The sequence below is a fragment of the Coregonus lavaretus genome, assembly GCF_964263955.1.
Source record: "Coregonus lavaretus genome assembly, chromosome: 37".
NCBI lineage: Eukaryota > Metazoa > Chordata > Actinopteri > Salmoniformes > Salmonidae > Coregonus > Coregonus lavaretus.
The window spans coordinates 6,151,468-6,172,419 of record NC_140024.1 but is presented as its reverse complement, the minus strand read 5'-3'; the positions used below and the strand labels follow the sequence as shown (position 1 = coordinate 6,172,419).

At 41.0% G+C, this 20,952-nt stretch overlaps 3 protein-coding genes across 3 annotated transcripts in view; 2 read left to right on the top strand and 1 right to left on the bottom strand.

Moving 5' to 3' along the window:
• Positions 1-141: 141 nt before the first annotated feature.
• On the top strand, positions 142-2,532 carry LOC311111231 (putative nuclease HARBI1). The gene is made up of 3 exons (XM_084153947.1): positions 142-183; positions 551-1,233; positions 1,359-2,532. The coding sequence occupies exons 2-3, from the start codon at positions 564-566 to the stop codon at positions 1,733-1,735; spliced, it is 1,047 nt and encodes a 348-aa protein (XP_084010073.1). The 5' UTR covers positions 142-183; positions 551-563; the 3' UTR covers positions 1,736-2,532.
• A 1,395-nt stretch (positions 2,533-3,927) lies between these two features.
• Positions 3,928-6,993, top strand: LOC311111555 (ras-related and estrogen-regulated growth inhibitor-like; the record flags this gene model as incomplete). Its single annotated transcript, XM_084154307.1, has 6 exons — positions 3,928-4,006; positions 4,307-4,363; positions 4,461-4,531; positions 5,686-5,833; positions 6,414-6,507; positions 6,804-6,993. The coding sequence occupies 6 exons, from the start codon at positions 3,928-3,930 to the stop codon at positions 6,991-6,993; spliced, it is 639 nt and encodes a 212-aa protein (XP_084010433.1).
• Positions 6,994-9,756: 2,763 nt separating this feature from the next.
• LOC311111901 (PHD finger protein 21A-like) overlaps positions 9,757-20,952 on the bottom strand; it is a 45,948-nt gene continuing 34,752 nt past the window's right edge. Inside the window, exons 8-18 of the mRNA XM_084154820.1 lie at positions 20,509-20,592; positions 19,543-19,869; positions 18,910-19,032; positions 18,746-18,797; positions 18,512-18,591; positions 18,187-18,247; positions 16,706-16,872; positions 16,002-16,157; positions 12,548-12,623; positions 12,340-12,443; positions 9,757-12,221 (exon numbers count right to left, since the gene is read on the bottom strand). Of these exons, the coding sequence (XP_084010946.1) occupies positions 11,766-12,221; positions 12,340-12,443; positions 12,548-12,623; positions 16,002-16,157; positions 16,706-16,872; positions 18,187-18,247; positions 18,512-18,591; positions 18,746-18,797; positions 18,910-19,032; positions 19,543-19,869; positions 20,509-20,592 (1,686 nt within the window). The 3' untranslated portion in view covers positions 9,757-11,765. The remainder of the gene's footprint in view (positions 12,222-12,339; positions 12,444-12,547; positions 12,624-16,001; positions 16,158-16,705; positions 16,873-18,186; positions 18,248-18,511; positions 18,592-18,745; positions 18,798-18,909; positions 19,033-19,542; positions 19,870-20,508; positions 20,593-20,952) is intronic.

Here is a 20,952-nt window from a genome sequence, read left to right as displayed (position 1 = left end):
CAGTGTTTTAATATCAATAAAAACATATTACACATTGTTTTGGAAACAATAATTACGTACGTTTGTTTGTTTTAAAATAAAATCGAAACTGCGTCTTACATATTTTTGCTAGATATCAGTAAAGGTGAAATGCGCAGTGTACTTTGCGCAGACGAGTCACAACTACAACAACAACAAACGCCGGTAGGATTCAAATTCGACGTGTTTTTACTAATGAATTATATTTATAGTTCGTATTCTTCTAAGTTAGCACCATCTCGGGTGACTCTGGTTCACTGTTCCCAAATAAATGTCTGATAAGGAAATTGCTAGGCTAGCCTTTATGCTAGCCAGTACCGTTAGCTAGCTAGCTACAACAAATTGTATAGAAAACCAATAATCTTTATATCTAGTAGAGACCATCTCTGACTTAGCTAACTGGACATTTGGTTAGAGTGGAAGCATATCAACCCAGACCAGAACATAATATTGAAAGAAACAGACCATGCTAAAAACACAAGGCTCTATTTTGATGCATTCAACAATGTCTTTCTCATTTTGCCCCCTACAGAATATCAGTAGAAATGGCTATACAAATAGCCATCCTGGATTGTGACCTGCTGCTCCATGGTCGTGGACATAAAACTCTCGACAGGTTTGATATAGAGACTGTTTCAGATGAGTTCCTATTAACAACATTTGGATTCCCTCGAGATTTCATCTACTACCTGGTGGAGCTACTGCGTGACACTTTATCACGACGTACGCAACGGTCTCGAGCAATCAGCCCAGAAGTTCAGATTCTTGCTGCTTTAGGATTCTATACCTCAGGATCCTTCCAGACGAGGATGGGAGATGCCATTGGCATTAGCCAGGCTTCCATGAGTCGCTGTGTGACAAATGTAACCAAGGCACTGGTTGAGAAAGCTCCAGAGTGCATAGGATTCATGAGAGACGAAGCCACAAAACAGCAGTCCAAAGAGGAGTTTTTCAGGGTAGCGGGAATACCTAACGTCATGGGTGTTGTAGACTGTGCCCATATAGCCATTAAGGCACCCAATGCAGAGGATTCTTCATATGTCAATAAGAAAGGCTTCCATTCAATAAACTGCCAACTTGTGTGTGATGCCAGGGGACTTTTGCTCAGTGCAGAGACTAACTGGCCTGGCAGCTTACAGGACAACTGCATATTTAAACAGTCTTCTGTGTACAAGGAATTGGAAGAACAGGAAAATAATGAAGGCTGGTTATTAGGTAATATAGCTCATAATCCTCCATTTAAACTTTAATTGTTGAAAATACATTAAAAAAACAAATTGTCTTGCTCTTCAAGCCTCCCTCTTTCATAATGTCTAACCTAGCCATGTCTTGTCTTGTAGGAGACTGCTGCTATCCTTTAAAGAAATGGCTGATGACACCTGTCCAGTACCCAGAAACATCAGCAGAATTTCGATACAACCTGGCTCACACTGCCACTCATGAGATTGTGGACCGCACGTTCAGGGCCATTCAAACCCGTTTCCGTTGCCTGGATGGGTCCAAAGGCTACCTTCAGTACTCACCTGAGAAGTGCTCTCACATCATTCTGGCCTGCTGCGTCTTGCACAACGTGTCATTGCAATCAGGCTTGGATGCCTGGACGTTTGAGAGGACTGATATACCAGACCAGTCAGAGGAGGGTAGTCAAAAGCCAGAGGCTGTGGACTCAGAGGCAGTCCGAATCCGCCAGGAGCTCATTCTTAGTCACTTCAGCTAGGTCTGCATGCTCACTTCAGCTAGGTCTGCATGCTCAGAATCAATGGGGAAAACACTGTATGGTTCACAGAGACACTGCCTGCAATGGAGAAGTGGTTGACACCAGATTCTGGATAAGCAGAAAGAAAGATGATTTTGTGAATAATATAGGTTGTAGGAGGTATATATGTACAGTGCCTTCAGAAATTATTCATACCCCTGACTTATTCCACATTTTGTTGTTGGATTAAATAGATTATTTTTCTCACCCATCTACACACAATACCCCATAATGACGAAGTGAAAACACATTAATTGAAAATGAAATTTGTATCCTAAAAAACTCTGTAGTCCTTTCCGATGACAAGCATACCCATAACATGATGCAGCCACCACCATGCTTGAAAATATGGTGGTACTCAGTGATGTGTTGTGTTGGATTTGCCCTGAACGTAACGCTTTGTACTCACAAAATAAAGTTGATTTCTTTGCCACATTTTTTGCAGTTTTACTTTAGTACCTTATTGCAAACAGGATGCATGTTTTGGAATATTTGTATTCTGTACAGGCTTCCTTCTTTTCACTCTGTCATTTAGGTTAGTATTGTGGAGTAACTAAAATGTGTTTGATCCATCCTCAGTTTTCTCCTATCAACTCTGTAACTGTTTTAAAGTCACCATTGGCCTCATGGTGAAATCCCTGAGCGGTTTCCTTCCTCTCTGGCAACTGAGTTAGGAAGGACGCCTGTTCTTTGTAGTGACTGGGTGTATTGATACACCATCCAAAGTGTAATTAAAAACTTCACCATGCTCAAAGGGATATTCAATGTCAGCTTCTTTTTTTACCCATCTACCAATAGGTGCCCTTCTTTGCGAGGCATTGGAAAACCTGCCTGGTCTTTGTGATTGAATCTGTGTTTGAAATTCACTGCTTGACTGAGGGACCTTACAGATAATTGTATGTGCCGGGTAAAGAGATGAGGTAGTCATTCAAAAATCATATTAAACACTGTTATTGCACACAGGGTGAATCCAGCAACTTATTATGTGGCTTGTGAAACAAATGTTTATTCCTGAACTTATTTAGGCTTGCCATAACAAAGGGGTTGATACTTATTATTGACTCAAGACATTTCAGCTTTTCATTTTTAATGAATTTGTAAATAAAATCTAAAAACATAATTCCACTTTGACATTATGGGGTATTGTGTGTAGGCCAGTGACACAAAATCTCAGTTTAATCCATTTTAAATTGAAGCTGTAACACAGCAAAATGTGGAAAAGTCTAGGGGTGTGAATATTTTCTGAAGACACTATGTATTTGCAGAAATGGGAATTGGCTACAATAAATACATGTGTCTATGCCCTGTTTCATTTATTTTACTCTTTATAACCAACAATTTCTTCAAATCTGATCAGAGATACGCATAACTATGCACAACTATAAAAAAATAAAAATAAAAAAATCCAGAAACTGTTTGATAAAAAGTTTATTCGCCATATCAGTTTGTTTGAGTTAACGGTACGAAGACCAAGCAAGCTGTCGCCATCGCACAGCATGCTTGGTTATCAACAGCAATAAATCAAATCAATTTAATGAAACTTGGAAGGGGCGCGCCTTCAAAAATAAGAAATTGTTTCATTTTGAAAAGGGAAACTAAAGGCGATGGATGGACTGAGCTGAAAACCAGAGCAAGTGATGGAGAACAAACATATTTTTGTCTCCCAGCAACTTATTGAGTAATTGGAGGACCAGACATAGCGAAGTGAGTGAGTAAGGATAGAGAATATTTCATATACTCGCAAAATTACATCCAATGTGTGTTGCACCGTTTTTGTTTTAAAAAAAAGAAGAAAATATGCATGAACAGACGTAGAAGGAGTTCTCAGAACTCGGCTGAATCCTGGTTTTGAACTAACTGTTGTAGACTAAAGAAAAAAGTGTTCAACTTATTTAGACGAGCTGTGATTATTTGTAAAGTAAGTTCATACATGTTTTAGTGTTTATAAAGAATTAATCAACATAACTCATTGGCATGCAATTTATTTTTATTGGTATAACGGTGTAGCCAGCCACACAATCGAACTTTTTCGCAAGCACCAACATGATGACCACACAATTTGAAATAGGCTTGCCGGATAACAATAACTTGTTATATCTTTTAGATATTGATACAATGCAGCCTGTTTTTAATACACTTTTCCCATCCAAGCTATGACCGATTCTGGACCGTCAAGAAAAATGTCACGGGCAAAGTTGGTGATACTTGGACGAGACAACTGTGGAAAGACAGGTATTGAAAATTATTTTTAAATGAAGACTGATGGCTTAAATTGAGTGGGATATTGAATGGCTCATCCAGGACTGACTTTTTTAAAAAGTCTAAAGGTGAGACAAATCTGCAATACAAAAATGAATGTAAAATAATAATACTCTGAATTGTTGATACTATGTTAATTTAGTATGATGTTTACTATGCTATTTACTAATATTTACTATCAGTAGCCTAGGCTTAGCTAATGTGGGGAGGTCTACACAAGGGGAAATATTAAAAATACCTGAGTGCTCATGGTCTGCTTTGTTTTAACTGCAGCCCTGTGTGTTAGATTCATCACCAAGCGCTACATAGGAGAGTATGACCATAAAAAGGGTAAAGACAAACTGCATCTAATTTTACTGTCCCTTATGTAAGTTGCCACTTGACTATATTAGGCTGACAGCATTCTGTCTGTGGTGTTCTCATACAGAAGTAACTTACAGGTGTCGGAAAACTGTGGACAAGGAGACCATCGATTTGGAGATATTGGACACAGCCAAGGTACTATTCAAAGACTGAGGTCATCATACTCTTGGCTTTAATTTGATCTCAGAATTCAGTCTATATTTGACTATTTTGGGGATTTGTTTCTCTCTGCCCTTGTGTCAGACCTCTATAAACCCAAAGAGGAAGATGACTCTTAGTCTCAGACAACAACCAGACCCCCATACCATTCCTTTCAAGTCTGTTTTCTTGAATCATGGTGCCTTAAAGTGTCTTGGACATAATATCAACAGTGTTGACATTGATCAAATATAATGGTACTGAGGACCAGAAACATCTGATGCGACAATGAAAAGAACACTCAAGGCCATTTGAGTGGATTAACTATCCCATCTACTGTCAGTAGTTTTGAATGAAGATTAAACAAAAAAGTAAACAGCTGTCTCATCACTTAACCTGTCAAATGGAAACTCACAAGGTCAAGGATGTGGTATGTGCACATCCTGCAAAAAACATGCTCCAGGTGCTTGAGCTTCAAGTTCCTTGGTGTCTACATCACCAACAAACTATCATGGTCCAAGCACACCAAGGCAGTCGTGAAGAGGGCACAACAAAACCTATTCCCCCTAAGGTGACTGAAAAGATTTGGCATGGGTCCTCAGATCCTCAAAAGTTTCTACAGCTGCACCATCGAGAGCATCCTGACTGGTTGCATCACTGCCTGGTATGGCAACTGCTCAGCCTCCGACCGCAAGGCACTACAGAGGGTAGTGTGTACAGCCCAGTACATCACTGGGGCCAAGCTTCCTGCCATCCAGGACCTCTATACCAGGCGGTGTCAGAGGAAGGCCCTAAGAATTGTCAAAGACTCCAGCCACCCTAGTCATAGACTGTTCTCTCTGCTACCGCACGGCAAGCGGTACCGGAGCGCCAAGTGTAGGTCCAAGAGGCTTCTAAACAGCTTCTACCCCCAAGCCTGAACATCTAATCAAATGGCTACCCAGACTATTTGCATTGATTTAAACAAACAATCGTAGAGAACAAAACAAATCCACACACTGGCAGATGCTCCCAAAAGTGCTATGTCCCTGCTAGAGTCGAAATGTTGCCATGAACAGACCACTTTTAAGAGCATAAAACCAGTGTGCAGATGTATTTAGTTCTTTATTAAATGAAAACTCAACCTTTGTTATCTCTCTCTCTCTCTGCAGGAGTGTGTGGGTTCTGCAGCACCTTCTCTTGAGAGTTCCATTAAATGGGGCGACGGTTTCCTTATTATGTATTCCATCACAGACCGGAGCAGCTTTGAGTCCGTCTCACGCTTAAAGAGGCTTATTGATCATGTCAAGCAGACCCTGGGTGAGACAGCTATTTTGACCTTTGGAAACACTAGGAAAGGGCAATCAAATAGAGTCTGGGGTGGAGGGCATCTCATTATTGCAGAGGTTACATCTTCTAAGAGGCTATAGGGCAGCCTAGAGCCAAATCCACCCATGACTCTTACAGAACCTACGTCACATAGGCTAGTCCAGCTATCTTTTCATTGAAGGAAATTCAGCTTTTGTATAAGGTTTGTCTAATTTATCGGAATGATTCCATTAAATCACTCATGACTAGGGGAACTGGTTTTATCAAGGCTGTGTTAAGTTGAGTTTGACTGCTTACAGCTTTTGCTGTAATAAAAGACTTAAGCCACTGTTACACACCAGGACAGTGAATCCACCAGGCAAGGTTTATAAAACAGTAGGTCTGCTTATCGTAACTGCAAACATGTGGTGGTTGTCTTTTCTCAGTTGTCACTTTTACGACAGTGCATAGCCTCAAATTCCTTGCAAGATAGACCATCGTAAACAAGATCATCTCTCTGTGTTTTGTTTATTGTGTGTGTGTTTTGTGTCCCTTTAATAGGTTTCTAAACTCTGTTTTATGCTTTCAACAGGCATACCTACTGTAATAGTTGCAAATAAATGTGACATAGAGAATGGAAGGGTGGTGCGGACAGAAGAAGGAACGGCCCTTGCCAGTGATCTGAGGTAACATGTTTCCATTGATTCACTTGTCTGGTGCCATCAGCAACAATTTCCATTCAGTTATATTCCTATTAGCCTTGGAACACTGAATCCTACTACATTTTGAAGATGTGTGAAGTAAGATGTAGTAAAATGAAGTGAATGAAAATATAATCAGCCAGTGGTGAATGATCCATGCTGGAAAACCATTTCTTTATCCCTCAACCATATCCATACATTAAATTGACCAGTTGTCAACGTCCGTTTGTTTTCAGTGGGCGATGAAGAGAACGTATCTTTAGCCTCTTGTGTATGTTCAGGTGCAGCTTCTTTGAGTTGTCTGTGGCGGAGTGTTCTGCGGCTGTGGAGGTAGCGGTTGAGAAGTTGGTACGAGAGGTGCGTCTGGAGTACCACCGCCACCTACTGGCCATGGACAAACGCTCACGCATGCTCCAGATGAGGCATGCACTGAGCCGCAAGCTCACCCGCAGCAAGACCATGCAGTGGTGACCAAGGCAGCTCAGTCTGGCCCCCTGAGAACTGACTGAAGATCTACCGTTCCTATCTTCATCTGCGTTATGCGAAAGTTGACAGCGAGAGGTCAGTGAATAGTTTCCTTATAACAAGCACATAGAAGTTGGAGAAGAACACTGACTTCATGGGTTTGGAAATAATGGACAGCATTTCACACAAAGTATATATATTGTGTGTCTATGGCTACATATTTGGTTAATGCACAATTGCATAGGGGTTCACACTGCTTTGATATGGCACTTGACAACATCAATGGGAGTTTGACAGAAAGCAGCTGAAAATGGATCGGAAGTTGCACTTTGACCAGGAGGTATTATCTCTTACTACCACCTGTTTGACATTGAATTATGGGTAATTCCATTATTACAAAAAGATTAGACATCCTTGAGTGTAAACTGAAATGTTATTTTGTTAGACGTTTTGGTGTCTACGGTGTTTGTAAGGAGAACTGTCACACACTAAATCTTGATGGCTGTTTATAATCAGGATATATTTATACAGAGAGAAGAGAAGTCACAATTACAACTTTGTAATTTTATTTAAAAATTGTCAAATAAATAAATACAAATTGATCGAATGCTCCAAAAATCTCGACTTACTCTGACACTGCAATGGAATTTGCCAAACACTGCATACAAATAGCTACATAAAATAACTAAAGTACAGGAAAGAGGTAAAGGAAATCAGTGGATCACAGGCAACAAAAAGGATCGGTAACAAAACCGTAGTCAAAAATAATCAAATACTTCTTTAAAAAAATTATTGTGAAAAAATACAACTGACAAATATTACAAGAGAGTATGCAGTTTGTGTAATAAACCATTTACACTATATTCAGCACATTAGTGCCTGTGACTTGCTTGATTTGCTACAATGCATCTTAACCAAGAGGAAGAATACTTTACGTTAAGAAAAAACCTTCTAAATTTATGAAATGATATGAGTGCATGAGGTAAGAGGTGGGACAGCATTTACAAGAAAGGGGGGTCTCCATATTGATGGCAATGAAATGCAACTAGAATACTTGAAGGCCACAGATGTGACATGATATAGCATGAGAATAACTGTTTTCAGAACTAATCAAGATATGCAGAGAATCCAAGGTAATGAATGCACTGGTATGGATGAAGAATCTACTCAATATTGGTTTCCTAATTGGTTGCTCTCATTGTGAATAATATTTAGCTGGTGTACATCATAAATGGAAATAAAAAAGGCTTTAAAATCATTCTTTGGATATTAACGTTGTTTCCATTTTTTTTTAACCACAACATGACATTTACTTTCTTTCACAGCACAAAGTACTACACAATATTTGAGTTGGCCATACTACATCCTCCACTATTTTCCTCCCTATATCAGAAAATACAAACAATTACGCCCATAATATTCAGCACTTTGCCTTCAAAGTTATGATCCAATAAAAGTCACTAATTGAGAAGAATATTTAATTTCCTACACGAGTCATTGGGGTACGTATACAGTATATGAAACATTTAATGGTACAGCTGTAGTTTTCAATATGCTGCTTTAACACTTTACATTAAGGTAGCCTATACCCTTCATCACTGGTCTATAAAGTGTTACTTATTAGTTATGGGTTATAAACTAAAATCTGTAAACTACTAAATAACAGTCTATAAACTACTTATAACTATTTTATGAAAGGTACCTTAAAGTAAAGTGTTACCAAGGTTGGAAAGGTTAAATTCAGTTCTAAATGGAATGGTTTTTCTAAGTATAATCATGTCCATACAATCTATTTGCATATGTAGGCATAGATTTGTTGAGGTTTTGACAACTGTAGTAGTTTTTTTTTTTGGCTCACCATGCTGAGCAAAGATAGGGAGAGTATTTGCTGAGATCCTTATTATTTCTATTGCATTATTGAGGCACAGAGAGCTACATTTTCTAAGCTTCTGCACCATAAAAAAAAAAAAAAAAAAAAAAAGGTCAAATAAAATACATAATAAGGATTACAAAGATAAGATGAAGAATATCATATAAATTATTTGACAATATTCGGGAAAAAGTTGTGCAAATTCAAAAGCTTGGAAATCTGGCCCTGATTATACATATTTATGGTAAGTAAGTGTCATCACTGCTGCCACTTTTATAATTTGCATCTTGCTCTGTGAAGATGGCAAATGTACAATCAGGATATAACTAAATGATATAACACTGTTGAGTGTTCAACCAAAGGTGCATTATAATATTAGCTAATTACTTGTATTTGAGGGACTTGGTGGAGGGAAAACTCAAATAGTAGTTCAAATCACAATCCTTATTTTTCATACACTGGCAAGTCAAGTCAAAACTAATCAGAACTCTCTTACATGATGACTCAGAGCAACTGACCCCTTGTGAAAACAATAGATTCCAATTTTAGCCAATCATTTCAGTTCTGTGCAAAGAAAAGTCGATTTCCTGAAATAGTACATCACAAATAGACAATATTTCCATTATTCACTGAATTTTTTTGAGACACTCAAATAAGACCAACAATACACCGAACACAGTTTGTTCACGAGGAGCAAGAATTTCTTAAGGCAATTGCTATACAATGACAAGTACTGCAGGCCAAAGGAAGAGTGGCCTCAACACAAGACACTGGACTGGGCCATCAATTATTCTTTAACTAATGCTTTCCTCTTGATCTGGCTATAGATTAAAACCGCTTTGCATCTTCCCTTGTGCTTTCCAGTTAATTGCATTATTATTATTTTTTATTTTGAAACTTAAATCTGTCTAAAACATTGCCATGGTTGGGTGCATTTAATGTCAGAGAAAATATATAGGGCCTTGTAAAAGACTTCAAACTCTCTAGAAAAGTTACCCCAGGGGAACCCATACCATATGGTGTAGTACAGCAAGTAGGTGAAATGAAATTATATGTTTACTGGCAACCTATTCCTTAATTTCCATTTAATGTCCCTAATTTCTCAATTTTTCAGTTTCACAACTAATATATCTACATTTCATTGCAACTCTAAGGACTTAATCATGTAAAATGGCAGGTTATGAATAAAAGCTACACATACTGTACAAAAGGGTAAACAATGTGTAAAATTAAAAGTGACTTGTCAGTGTTGTGGTGTAAAATATAATCATTAAAATGTTCAAATTTACTTTAGACATGTTTATGGCAGGACGGGTGTATGTGGTTCGGTTCCAGTTTTTTTTGCCAACATGCTTGTGCTTTTCCTATAGGGCTCCTGGCAGTTTTTCCAAACAACATTTGGAACAATGTCATTGCCACACTCTCTTTTGTTTGTATGTAACGGCCATGCAAAATTTGCGCCCATCTATGGGGACTCCTAATTGAAACCTTAAAAACATTATATAAGAAAATAGGACTGTTTCCCTGCTGTATTTGGATACAATAGCATTTGGCAGTTATGAATTCAGCATATTGAATGATAATTCAATTGCAAGGAACATCTAAAAAAACAAAGCTATTTACATAGTATTTTCCAGTTCTAATATATTTGATAAGAAACCAAAGTAATGCGAAACAGAAAAGCACTTTTGAAGAAGCATATCTTGATATTTGAAAACTAGGAAGACCTGAATAGAAATAGATTCCCCCAGAATAAATTGTTAGTTTCCTTTAGCAACAGATCCCAGGGGCATGACAAACGGACACAAAAAACCTCTCAGACAATATCTGAACTGATAGTTGCAAAGTCCCCATGCATGCCTAGAGCTGCATTCACATGGACTCTATCATTCAAATGGAATATTGATGCAGCAGCTTTCTTTTTATGTCTCCCAATGTATCACTCCAAAAATGGGTCAATCATATTCTCAACAAGCAAAAAGGAATGCTAAGTTCAGCGACAATGGACAATGCAACACAAGTCATGATGAGGTTACATTGAAAAGTAAAAACATCTCCGTTGTCAATGAAGCATGCAATGAGTCCATGTGATGCGGCTGAAGACCACGGATCTTAAGCTGAATGCTGAGCTCCTCCCACTGTAGTCGGTCTGTCCAGCTGTCTGTTGGGCAGCACTGAGGTGACAGTGGATACAACTTGAACGTGAGGCTGACCTATGCTGATCCATCATCTGTCCTGTGATGTTACTTTAAGCTGTATTGTCAGGGGTTTTGGTGGTTGTAATGGGGCAGGTGGGATACATGGATGGAGGTGGGCTGGAGCTCCTTTAAGACAAAAAGTGTGATTTGGGACAAATCATATCCCTCAGGCAATACTTCAGTGATTTTCACTGTTGACAAATACTGCAGCAAACAAAACCTTGTCCCCTGGTAGTTTTTAAATTCCAAATGGCTGTTATGGTGTTTTGGTTGATCCAATTGTTTCTGGTGTGGTGTATGTGGTGGATCTTCAGGCGAGTGGGCAGGTCTTGTCTTTGGACATCTCGGATCCATCTCCCCTGAAGCTGCAGACTAAGACACCCTAAGAAACCATCCCCACAAAGAGGCGCTATGGCGACTATTGGAGGCACACATTGGTGTGATGTTTATTACTATTAACAATATCGCTATTATTAGTAAGAGTGTCAATATCATCAGACTTGAATAATAATCTTTGACCTCGATTGGCATACCACTGGTACATAAATCACCCTCCTTCGTCCCTTTCCATTTCTCGATCAGATACTCATAATGTATGTCCTCTCAGACAATCCAATAATACACAACTACAATAACAACGACCAAAAAATATATATGTTGGCGTGTGTTAATGGCAACTTTGGGCAACTTCATGGGATGCTTTATCTTTTTCATTCCCTCTCTCCATATTTGGGGGTTCCTGTCTCTGGACTGGGTGGGTGGGTGTTATTTGGCCCCTCTGCTACATCCACAGGGGCCGGTGCAATAGTCTGGGGAGGCGCTAAGGTTTTGCCGAGGCTGCTGCTGTTGAGGTTGTCAATCTCTTTAACTTCCTCTTTCTCATCCTCCTCTGTTGCCCCGTCTGTGTTGTTGTTCAGGTCATCCCTGCTTTTGTTACTCATGTTCTTGTGATCCTCAGGACTTGTGTCGTCCGTGTGGTCAGCACTGGCACAGTCTGTTCCTCCATTTGTCATGCTGGTCTGGACCGCTGGCGGAGGCGGTGAGGCCTCAGGGGATGGGCAGAAGTTCATGCCCTGAATGAGATGCACCAGGCCCTTGACCTTCTCCAGGGAGTTGTGCATGTCCCTCTGACGGGCCAGGATAGTGTTCTTGTTCTCCATGCATTTCTTTAGAGGGAAATAGGGACAGACCTATTAGTAATTAACCATCCAGTTAATGTACTGTTCTGAGATGACTTCCAATGACTTCAGTGTTAGCATCAGTGTCATGCAGTGTGATGCTTACCGTTATGGATTGGCTCAGCTGTTTGACCCTTTGTTCTAGCTGTTCTCTGTCCTGCTTCAGTTCCGAGCTCCACTTCACCAGTTTCTGCTTCTCCTCCTCTTTAGCTGTCAGCCAGAAGACAGAGAAACCATTACAGTCAACGCTGTGTTAATTATATTCATACAAATTCATTTGAGGTAGCTCTTTTAATAACTGTCTTCTTCTGTACCTGCTTTATATGCAATGTAGGAATGAACGATAGCGAGGGTTCCAGGCCATGGGATTGCCTCATCTTTCATCAAAATCTAAAGAAGAAAAGGGAAAACATTTAAATCCTGTCAACAATAGGATTAGTTCTGCTTCTTTTTTGTATTGTTGTAATAACCATTCAACCATCCATTATGTTTCAGTAGTTTTTGGTGGAGACAGGAGAGCGGAGATATACAGTATAATTTAAATACTGAGCTACAGTGGGGAAAAAAAGTATTTAGTCAGCCACCAATTGTGCAAGTTCTCCCACTTAAAAAGATGAGAGAGGCCTGTAATTTTCATCATAGGTACACGTCAACTATGACAGACAAATTGAGAAAAAAAAATCCAGAAAATTACATTGTAGGATTTTTAATGAATTTCTTTGCAAATTATGGTGGAAAATAAGTATTTGGTCACCTACAAACAAGCAAGATTCCTGGCCCTCACAGACCTGTAACTTCTTCTTTAAGAGGCTCCTCTGTCCTCAACTCGTTACCTGTATTAATGGCAACTGTTTGAACTTGTTATCAGTATAAAAGACACCTGTTCACAACCTCAAACAGTCACACTCCAAACTCCACTATGGCCAAGACCAAAGAGCTGTCAAAGGACACCAGAAACAAAATTGTAGACCTGCACCAGGCTGGGAAGACTGAATCTGCAATAGGTAAGCAGCTTGGTTTGAAGAAATCAACTGTGGGAGCAATTATTAGGAAATGGAAGACATACAAGACCACTGATAATCTCCCTCGATCTGGGGCTCCACGCAAGATCTCACCCCGTGGGGTCAAAATGATCACAAGAACGGTGAGCAAAAATCCCAGAACCACACGGGGGACCTAGTGAATGACCTGCAGAGAGCTGGGACCAAAGTAACAAAGCCTACCATCAGTAACACACTACGCCACCAGGGACTCAAATCCTGCAGTGCTAGACGTGTCCCCCTGCTTAAGCCAGTACATGTCCAGGCCCGTCTGAAGTTTGCTAGAGTGCATTTGGATGATCCAGAAGAGGATTGGGAGAATGTCATATGGTCAGATGAAACCAAAATAGAACTTTTTGGTAAAAACTCAACTCGTCGTGTTTGGAGGACAAAGAATGCCGAGTTGCATCCAAAGAACACCATACCTACTGTGAAGCATGGGAGTGGAAACATCATGCTTTGGGGCTGTTTTTCTGCAAAGGTACCAGGACGACTGATCCGTGTAAAGAAAATAATGAATGGGGCCATGTATCGTGAGATTTTGAGTGAAAACCTCCTTCCATCAGCAAGGGCATTGAAGATGAAACGTGGCTGGGTCTTTCAGCATGACAATGATCCCAAACACACCGCCCGGGCAACGAAGGAGTGGCTTCGTAAGAAGCATTTCAAGGTCCTGGAGTGGCCTAGCCAGTCTCCAGATCTCAACCCCATAGAAAATCTTTGGAGGGAGTTGAAAGTCAGTGTTGCCCAGCCACAGCCCCAAAACATCACTGCTGTAGAGGAGATCTGCACGGAGGAATGGGCCAAAATACCAGCAACAGTGTGTGAAAACCTTGTGAAGACTTACAGAAAACGTTTGACCTGTGTCATTGCCAACAAAGGGTATATAACAAAGTATTGAGAAACTTTTGTTATTGACCAAATACTTATTTTCCACCATAATTTGCAAATAAATTCATAAAAAATCCTACAATGTGATTTTCTGGATTTTTTTTCCTGATTTTGTCTGTCATAGTTGACGTGTACCTATGATGAAAATTACAGGCCTCTCTCATCTTTTTAAGTGGGAGAACTTGCACAATTGGTGGCTGACTAAATACTTTTTTCCCCCACTGTATATAATGTATGCTCAAAAAAATTGGGAAATTATATTATGTTATACGAATAAAATTGCTCAGAGAATGAGATTTTGTTTAACAAGTAATACTTGTTTTCTCTCAAAAAGGTAGCGGTCAAAATTATTGACACTCCTAAAGATTCGTATAAATCAAGTGGTCAAAGGTTTAGTATTTGGTCCCATATTACTAGCACATGTGATTCTACAAACTTGTTGGATGCATTTGCAGTTAGTTTTGGTTGTTTCAGATTATTTTGTGCCCAATAGATATTAATGGTAAATAATGTATTGTGTCATTTTGAAGTCACTTCTATTGTAAATAAGAACAAAAATATGTTTCTAAACACTTCTACATTAACGTGGATGCTCCCATGATTACGGATAATCCTGAATGAATCGTGAATACTGATGAGTGAGAAAGTTACAGAGGGTCAAAGATTATACCCCCAACACACGCTAACCTCCCGTTATTGGTAATGGTGAAAGCATGTCTTTGGGGCATGATCTCTGACCCTCGGAACTGAAGCAGGACTCATCATTATTCACAGTAGCATCCACATTAATGTAAAAGTGTTTAGAAACATATTCTATTGTTATTTGCAATAAAAGTGACTCCAAAATGACACAATACATTATTTACCATTCATTTGTATTTGGCACAAAATAATCTGAAACACAATCAAATTAACTGCAAATGCATCCAACAATGTAGTCATTGTGTGCTATGAATATGGGACCAAATACTAACCTTTTGACGACTTTAATTATACGAGTATTTATGGGTGTCAATAATTTTGACGGCTACCTTTTTGAGAGAAAACATTATTACTTGTTAAACAAAATCTTTCTCTAAACAATTGTATTAGTATAAAATAATATACTTTCCCAATTTCTTTTTGCATAAAATATAGCTCAGTATTTCAATTATTTATTTTATACAGTCATTATTGCTCATCTTTGTTGCCTGATTTCTTCACCAACTTTTAGATGTTTATACAATCATGGCTCTGAACGTTGTTGTCATGGATTTTAGGACAGAGAGACAAGGCCATGAATCAAATGATTATTGGTTACTATAGGTTATCATACTGTATGTTATGGAATCATTACACAGAGGGACATCAACATAACACGTCTTCCCTTTCAACCAAGCTACCAAAAGCCCAGGGACACATACAGGGCCCCTGTGGAGAACTTCCACATCACACAAATCTTTCAGAGATCAGACAGACAAGATAAAAATTTTTAAAAAAAGATGACAGTGCAAGAAGCATTTTGTACAAATAATGAAATGAAATGCATGGCGCTTTCTCATGCCTGTTCAAAAACTTTGTTGGAGAACTTACAAAGCTAGGAACAGTCTTATTGCTCAGACACCCTACAATAAGACAAGCTCTGAGATTCCGGAGAGCACTAGGACAAGGTGGCATGAGTAGTTCTCACTGAGGATTCACCTTCTAATATCTCACTCTTACAAACTGCCTTGGATAAACAGGGGTGTCTGTGGCTCAGCAGGAGCTTGTTTTAGCTGCATTTAGTTTACAACCAGCCTGGGAACTGCTGGGGGAGCTTCTAAGTGGCTGAGACTTCAGGGACAGATGCTGCTGTTACCTGGTCGTGACATTTGGGGCAGATCCACATGCCCCTGGGAATGGTTTTCAAGGGTGGAGCGAGGCAGTCCAGATGGTAAACACGTGCACATGTGTCACACATGAGCAACTGACCACTGCGCCTGCACACAGTGCAGAAGTCCTCATGGATGTCTCCCTGTCAGGAAGAATTGCATCAATCAGTATTGTGGCCACTACGCCCAACCGATCATACCTGGATATGTGGGACTAGAGGAGAGGGAGTGGAACTTCACTGAATGACACCTGTCCAATCTGACTGTGCTTTCAAACTGTCCACATTGTAATTGTATTTGTGGGCACTGGGTGTTGTTCACACTCCACAGTTTTCACTGGATGACCGCGAGTAATGTTGCTGGTCAAGGTACCCTACCAAACCCCAAACACCACTGTCAACAGCACTGACGTGTGATGCGTTGATCCAAACATCCTCACCCAAAGGAGGGACTTTTCACTTTGTAAGGTTATGGACACCAGGACACACATAGATTGTCACACATAAATGAATGATGGATGTAATGGCATGTAGGGTGTAAAAGTGAATGGATGTGGAAGGTTTCATGTTGTAACGAGGTATGGTCTGTCCTGAAACCATAGGACCTCAGGGAGATACCACTGAGGGGGGATTTGGGGGGGAGGCTTCCTCTAGTCCTGGTAGGTGCAGTGGGCTCTCCATCAGCTACTTACATCCCCGGAGCTGGGGCTAGGCAGAGGGAGGGTGTGGGGGTGGACGGGGAAGTGAGAGCCCCCCCTCTCTGGCCGATGGTGGGCCGGGGAGGCGGAATGACTGCTGGTGGGGGATGTTGGGGTGTGAAGACCCAGCTCAGGAACACTGCTGTATTTGGGTGGGCGACCTGGGTGAGATGAGACACGACAAAACAAAACAAAAACAAAAGAAAGGAAAATGGGAGAACAAAATAAAAAAACATTCTCATGACATACCTGTGACAAGGGGTCCTCATTGGCTAGCGCATAAGGAAGAGGAAGAGGAGGAGCACAGACAGAAGCGTTAGTACACAGCGAGGGGGAACAGCGTGAAGTCGGGTCAAGAGGAAGGGTGAGCTGGGCAAAGCTGACAGTTAATTAGACAGTAGTTCAGAGAACAAAAAGCTGACAGTTAATTAGACAGTAGTTCTGAGAACAAAAAGCTGACAGTTAATTAGACAGTAGTTCTGAGAACAAAAAGCTGACAGTTAATTAGACAGTAGTTCTGAGAACAAACCAGGTCAAAGCAAGATATAAGCCACATCGTATCGACCCGCAGAGCAAGACTTTGTTGAAACAAATGTAAAATCTAATATCAGCTAATATCAATATTATTTCAATGTACTATATGAAACAATAGGTCAAATACAGCTACATTCAACTTTGTCAGTCAGAACGTGGGAAGCAAATGCTTGGTTCATATGAGGATTAATTATCCTAAATGTTCTACCCATAGAACCGCAGTGTACCACTAAATCTGTTACATAACAGGCCTCTTAAGTATGTTACAAACAAATTAGCAGTGAAGTCTGACCTGGCTTGGCATGCCATACTAGCCTGAAATCCAGAACCTGTTTTGTTGACATTCCACTCCATATACTCCGTGTCATGCTAAACATGACAAGGAGTGGAATGATAACTCAAGACTGGTACCCAGGCTAATGCCATACACATAGCATTCAGACAGAGACATGGCTCAAATCCACATGGGGTTTTGCTTGGTGGAGTCCTGGGGTGAGCACATACAGTACAGGCAGAACTATGAAGCCATCCTCAACAATACATTCAGAGCAGGGTGGGATGGGAAGGCATCTTACTGAGAGGGCAAAGAGAGCTGGTTAAGTAGCATTAATTACTGACAGGGAAAAAGCACAGAGTCAAGCGGCATTAAAGCAGGAAATGCAAGGCAAGGAAAGAGCCAGCTACATTGCGTTAGCATGATAGCACAACCAAAATAGCTACTACAGTAAGTCTGTGATGGGACAGTATCACAGTACAACAAAATAATGTATACTAGTCTCCACAGTTATGAGATATGCCAGCATAGCCTTCCTGCTGGTATTTGGGAGGCAGGGGTGCGGTCCAATTGACACGGTGGTGTTAACAAGGTTACAAGGTGTGACACTCCACACAACCCTGAGCAGCTAGGTGTTTCCATAACCTGACAGGAGAATCATACTGACCTCTCTTCCTGGTGCCTTGGTGTAGAGGAGTGTTCAGGTATGTGACGCCGTTCTTCTTACGCTGTAAATATACGTTTTATTTACTACTTAGGTAGGGTTCTCTCACAGCAGAGTTAAATGGGTACAGTAGAATGGGGTCGGTTCCATTTAAATTCCAGTCAATTCAGAAAGTAAACCAAATTCCAATTCCAAATTTTCCCCATTGAAGAGAATTTTAATTTTAATGTACTTCCTGAATTGACTGGAATTTAAATGGAATTGACCCCAACCCTGACAGTATCATCATAATGCCATAATAATAACCTTAGTGGCCTATATACTGTACCTCAGGCTCAAACACTGCTCCACTGTACACTGGGTTCGCTGTCGTTCTCCTCTTGCGCTCCTGCCTCCGACTCTGGATCTCTGCACAGGTATCGAATAGACCAGGTCAGTATAACACTATGGACATATCTGATGTTACATTGTCTTCACGCAAGTGCATACATTATTGTGAAAATGTATACAGAACAGGGTGGGGGTGCTATGAAAAAGCAAAGCTCCATTTGGGTCTTCCAACCTTCCAGATGGTCATATGTCACAAGTCCCAAGGACACCATGAAGGCAAGTTTCTGTGGGAGAGAACAAGAAATCACATTTTTATTAAACGTGTCAGAAACAAAGCTGACCATATACTATTCTTGTCCTGTTTTCATTGCATCTGTGTATAGAGTATAGGCCCACCTGGGGGTTGTCCTCTCTCTTGTTCCTCAGCAGCGGTGGAGGGGTGCCTCTAGCGGTGTGTAAGGGGGAGGAGGGCGCACTGGCCGATGTCTTCGGCTCTGTAACACCCCGAGCTTTAACAGTCTGGAGGACAGAAGTAACAGAGTTAGCCACACATTTCAAGAGCCACAGTCATGGTGGGTGCTACGCCCCTTCATTAGAGACCTCTCTCAACGGGAAAAACACACATTTTCACACACAGCAAACCAGAACAGAGGGTGGTGATGACCTGGCTTATGGAGGTGGAGGACTTTCCATTCATTAATGTTATTGAGAGGTCTTCCAATATTCACTGTATCTAAGAATTCACTCTGGAATAGAGTTGTGGCAGCCGCTCAAGTACCTATCCATGCACATCAACAAAGCAGGGTGTCTATGCAGACCAAATTGAGTTAAGTAAGAAGCCTGTGATGAACCCAAAATAGCAAGGCTAACAGCTGGGTGCTTCTTGGTTTAACAGCAATGAAAATGGTAATTCTACTACTGAAGGCCCTACTCAAAATATTAGCTGGAAGCTAATAGATTTCATTTGATTGGGTCCTTTTTTAGACAAATCAAGTTCGCCTGCCCCCTCTCCGTTCCCCTTGCTCTCACCTTGGTGTCAGGGCTGAGGCTTCTGATCTGAAGGGTCTGATGTGTTGCCAGGGGGGTGGTGGCCGTAACGGTGGCTGGCGAGGTGATGACGATGCCAGTCAGCTGGGCAGATGGCAGGGTCTTGGTGATGCTGGCGCAGGGCTGGCCGTTTACGATGCGTACCTGGTGGATGGGCCCGGTGGTGGAGGCCAGTGAGGTGGAGGTCAGCTTGGTGGTCAACATGACCGGCCGCTGGAGGAGCTGGGGGGCAGCCAGCATGGGAGGAGGGGGCGCAGGGGCGATGGGCACCGTGGAAGTGGGTGTAGGTGTGGCTGGTTTAGGTCGAACCTGGTCCACAATATAGAGAGGAAGATAGTGAGTATACAGTATGTAAGGGCCAATGTCTTTTAAACAGCAAGAAAAGTGCATATCAATTACACAGCTTTGTCATTAACCCTCTGTAATCAACACACAAAGCAGAAACAACAGAGAGCATGCCACATTCACAGCAAAGGTTAGCAGGAGGTGGGTTGGCACTGGGCAGGTAGATTGAAGGAACAGCCAAAGCACGTGGTAAGGAACAACACTGCTGACATAGATAGTGAAGCCAGGTAGTTAGCAAGGGGTTACGAAAATGCCACTGAAACAGGTCTTGGGCCAAGCCTTCTGTCCTGAACAAAAAGCATATGAATGCAGGAACACACCTCACAAAAGGACACAAGACAAACACAACAAATTAAAAGAACTTGCTCCACCAGTCCCCTCCAGTAGAATTCCTATTCAGACTTCTGAATAGAAAACCATTGTGGTAGGCTATCCAATCAAACTGCCTCAAATTGAGTACATTTTATGTTATATGATGTCAGATGATAGCTAATGAATTAAAGCTTAGAAGCGTATCATTCTAGGACTGATATCCAGTCTAAACGCCCCCTGTTAGTGTTACTGGAGAGAGGGTGAGGGGTGGGGAGATCCATGTGGACGAACCTGCGGTAGAAAGGTAGGTCGAGGCATCAGTCTAGGTGGAGGGATAAACTGAGGAACTTTGATAGGCTGGGCAGTGGCCTGCACCTGTGATGAAACCATCCATTTACACACATTAGGGACTGTGAAAACACACAGATGTGCAGTCTCAACAAGATAGACCATGAGAACACACTCATAAACGCACGCTCACATGTACAATTCACACAGTGAAGAAAAATAGGTCCCAGATCCGACTCATTCTTTATGAAATCTGCATTTACAAACACTCCTGCAACGACACAGAAAATGGCAACACATCATCCTTATCTAAAGAAGACAGCAACCACATCTGTGCCCTGTGATTTCAAATGTTGGTTTACAAATCAGAAATATACTATTAACACAATCAGGACTTCAGGGACAGTTCAGTGTAAATGTATTGTATGTGCAGACAATGAGGCTGAG

Excerpts from the sequence above, each read along its gene's own strand:
- LOC311111231 (XM_084153947.1), top strand. The coding sequence starts at position 564 with ATGGCTATACAAATAGCCATCCTGGATTGTGACCTGCTGCTCCATGGT. Across the intron at positions 1,234-1,358 it reads TAATGAAGGCTGGTTATTAG|GAGACTGCTGCTATCCTTTA; the intron begins GTAATATAGCTC and ends CTTGTCTTGTAG.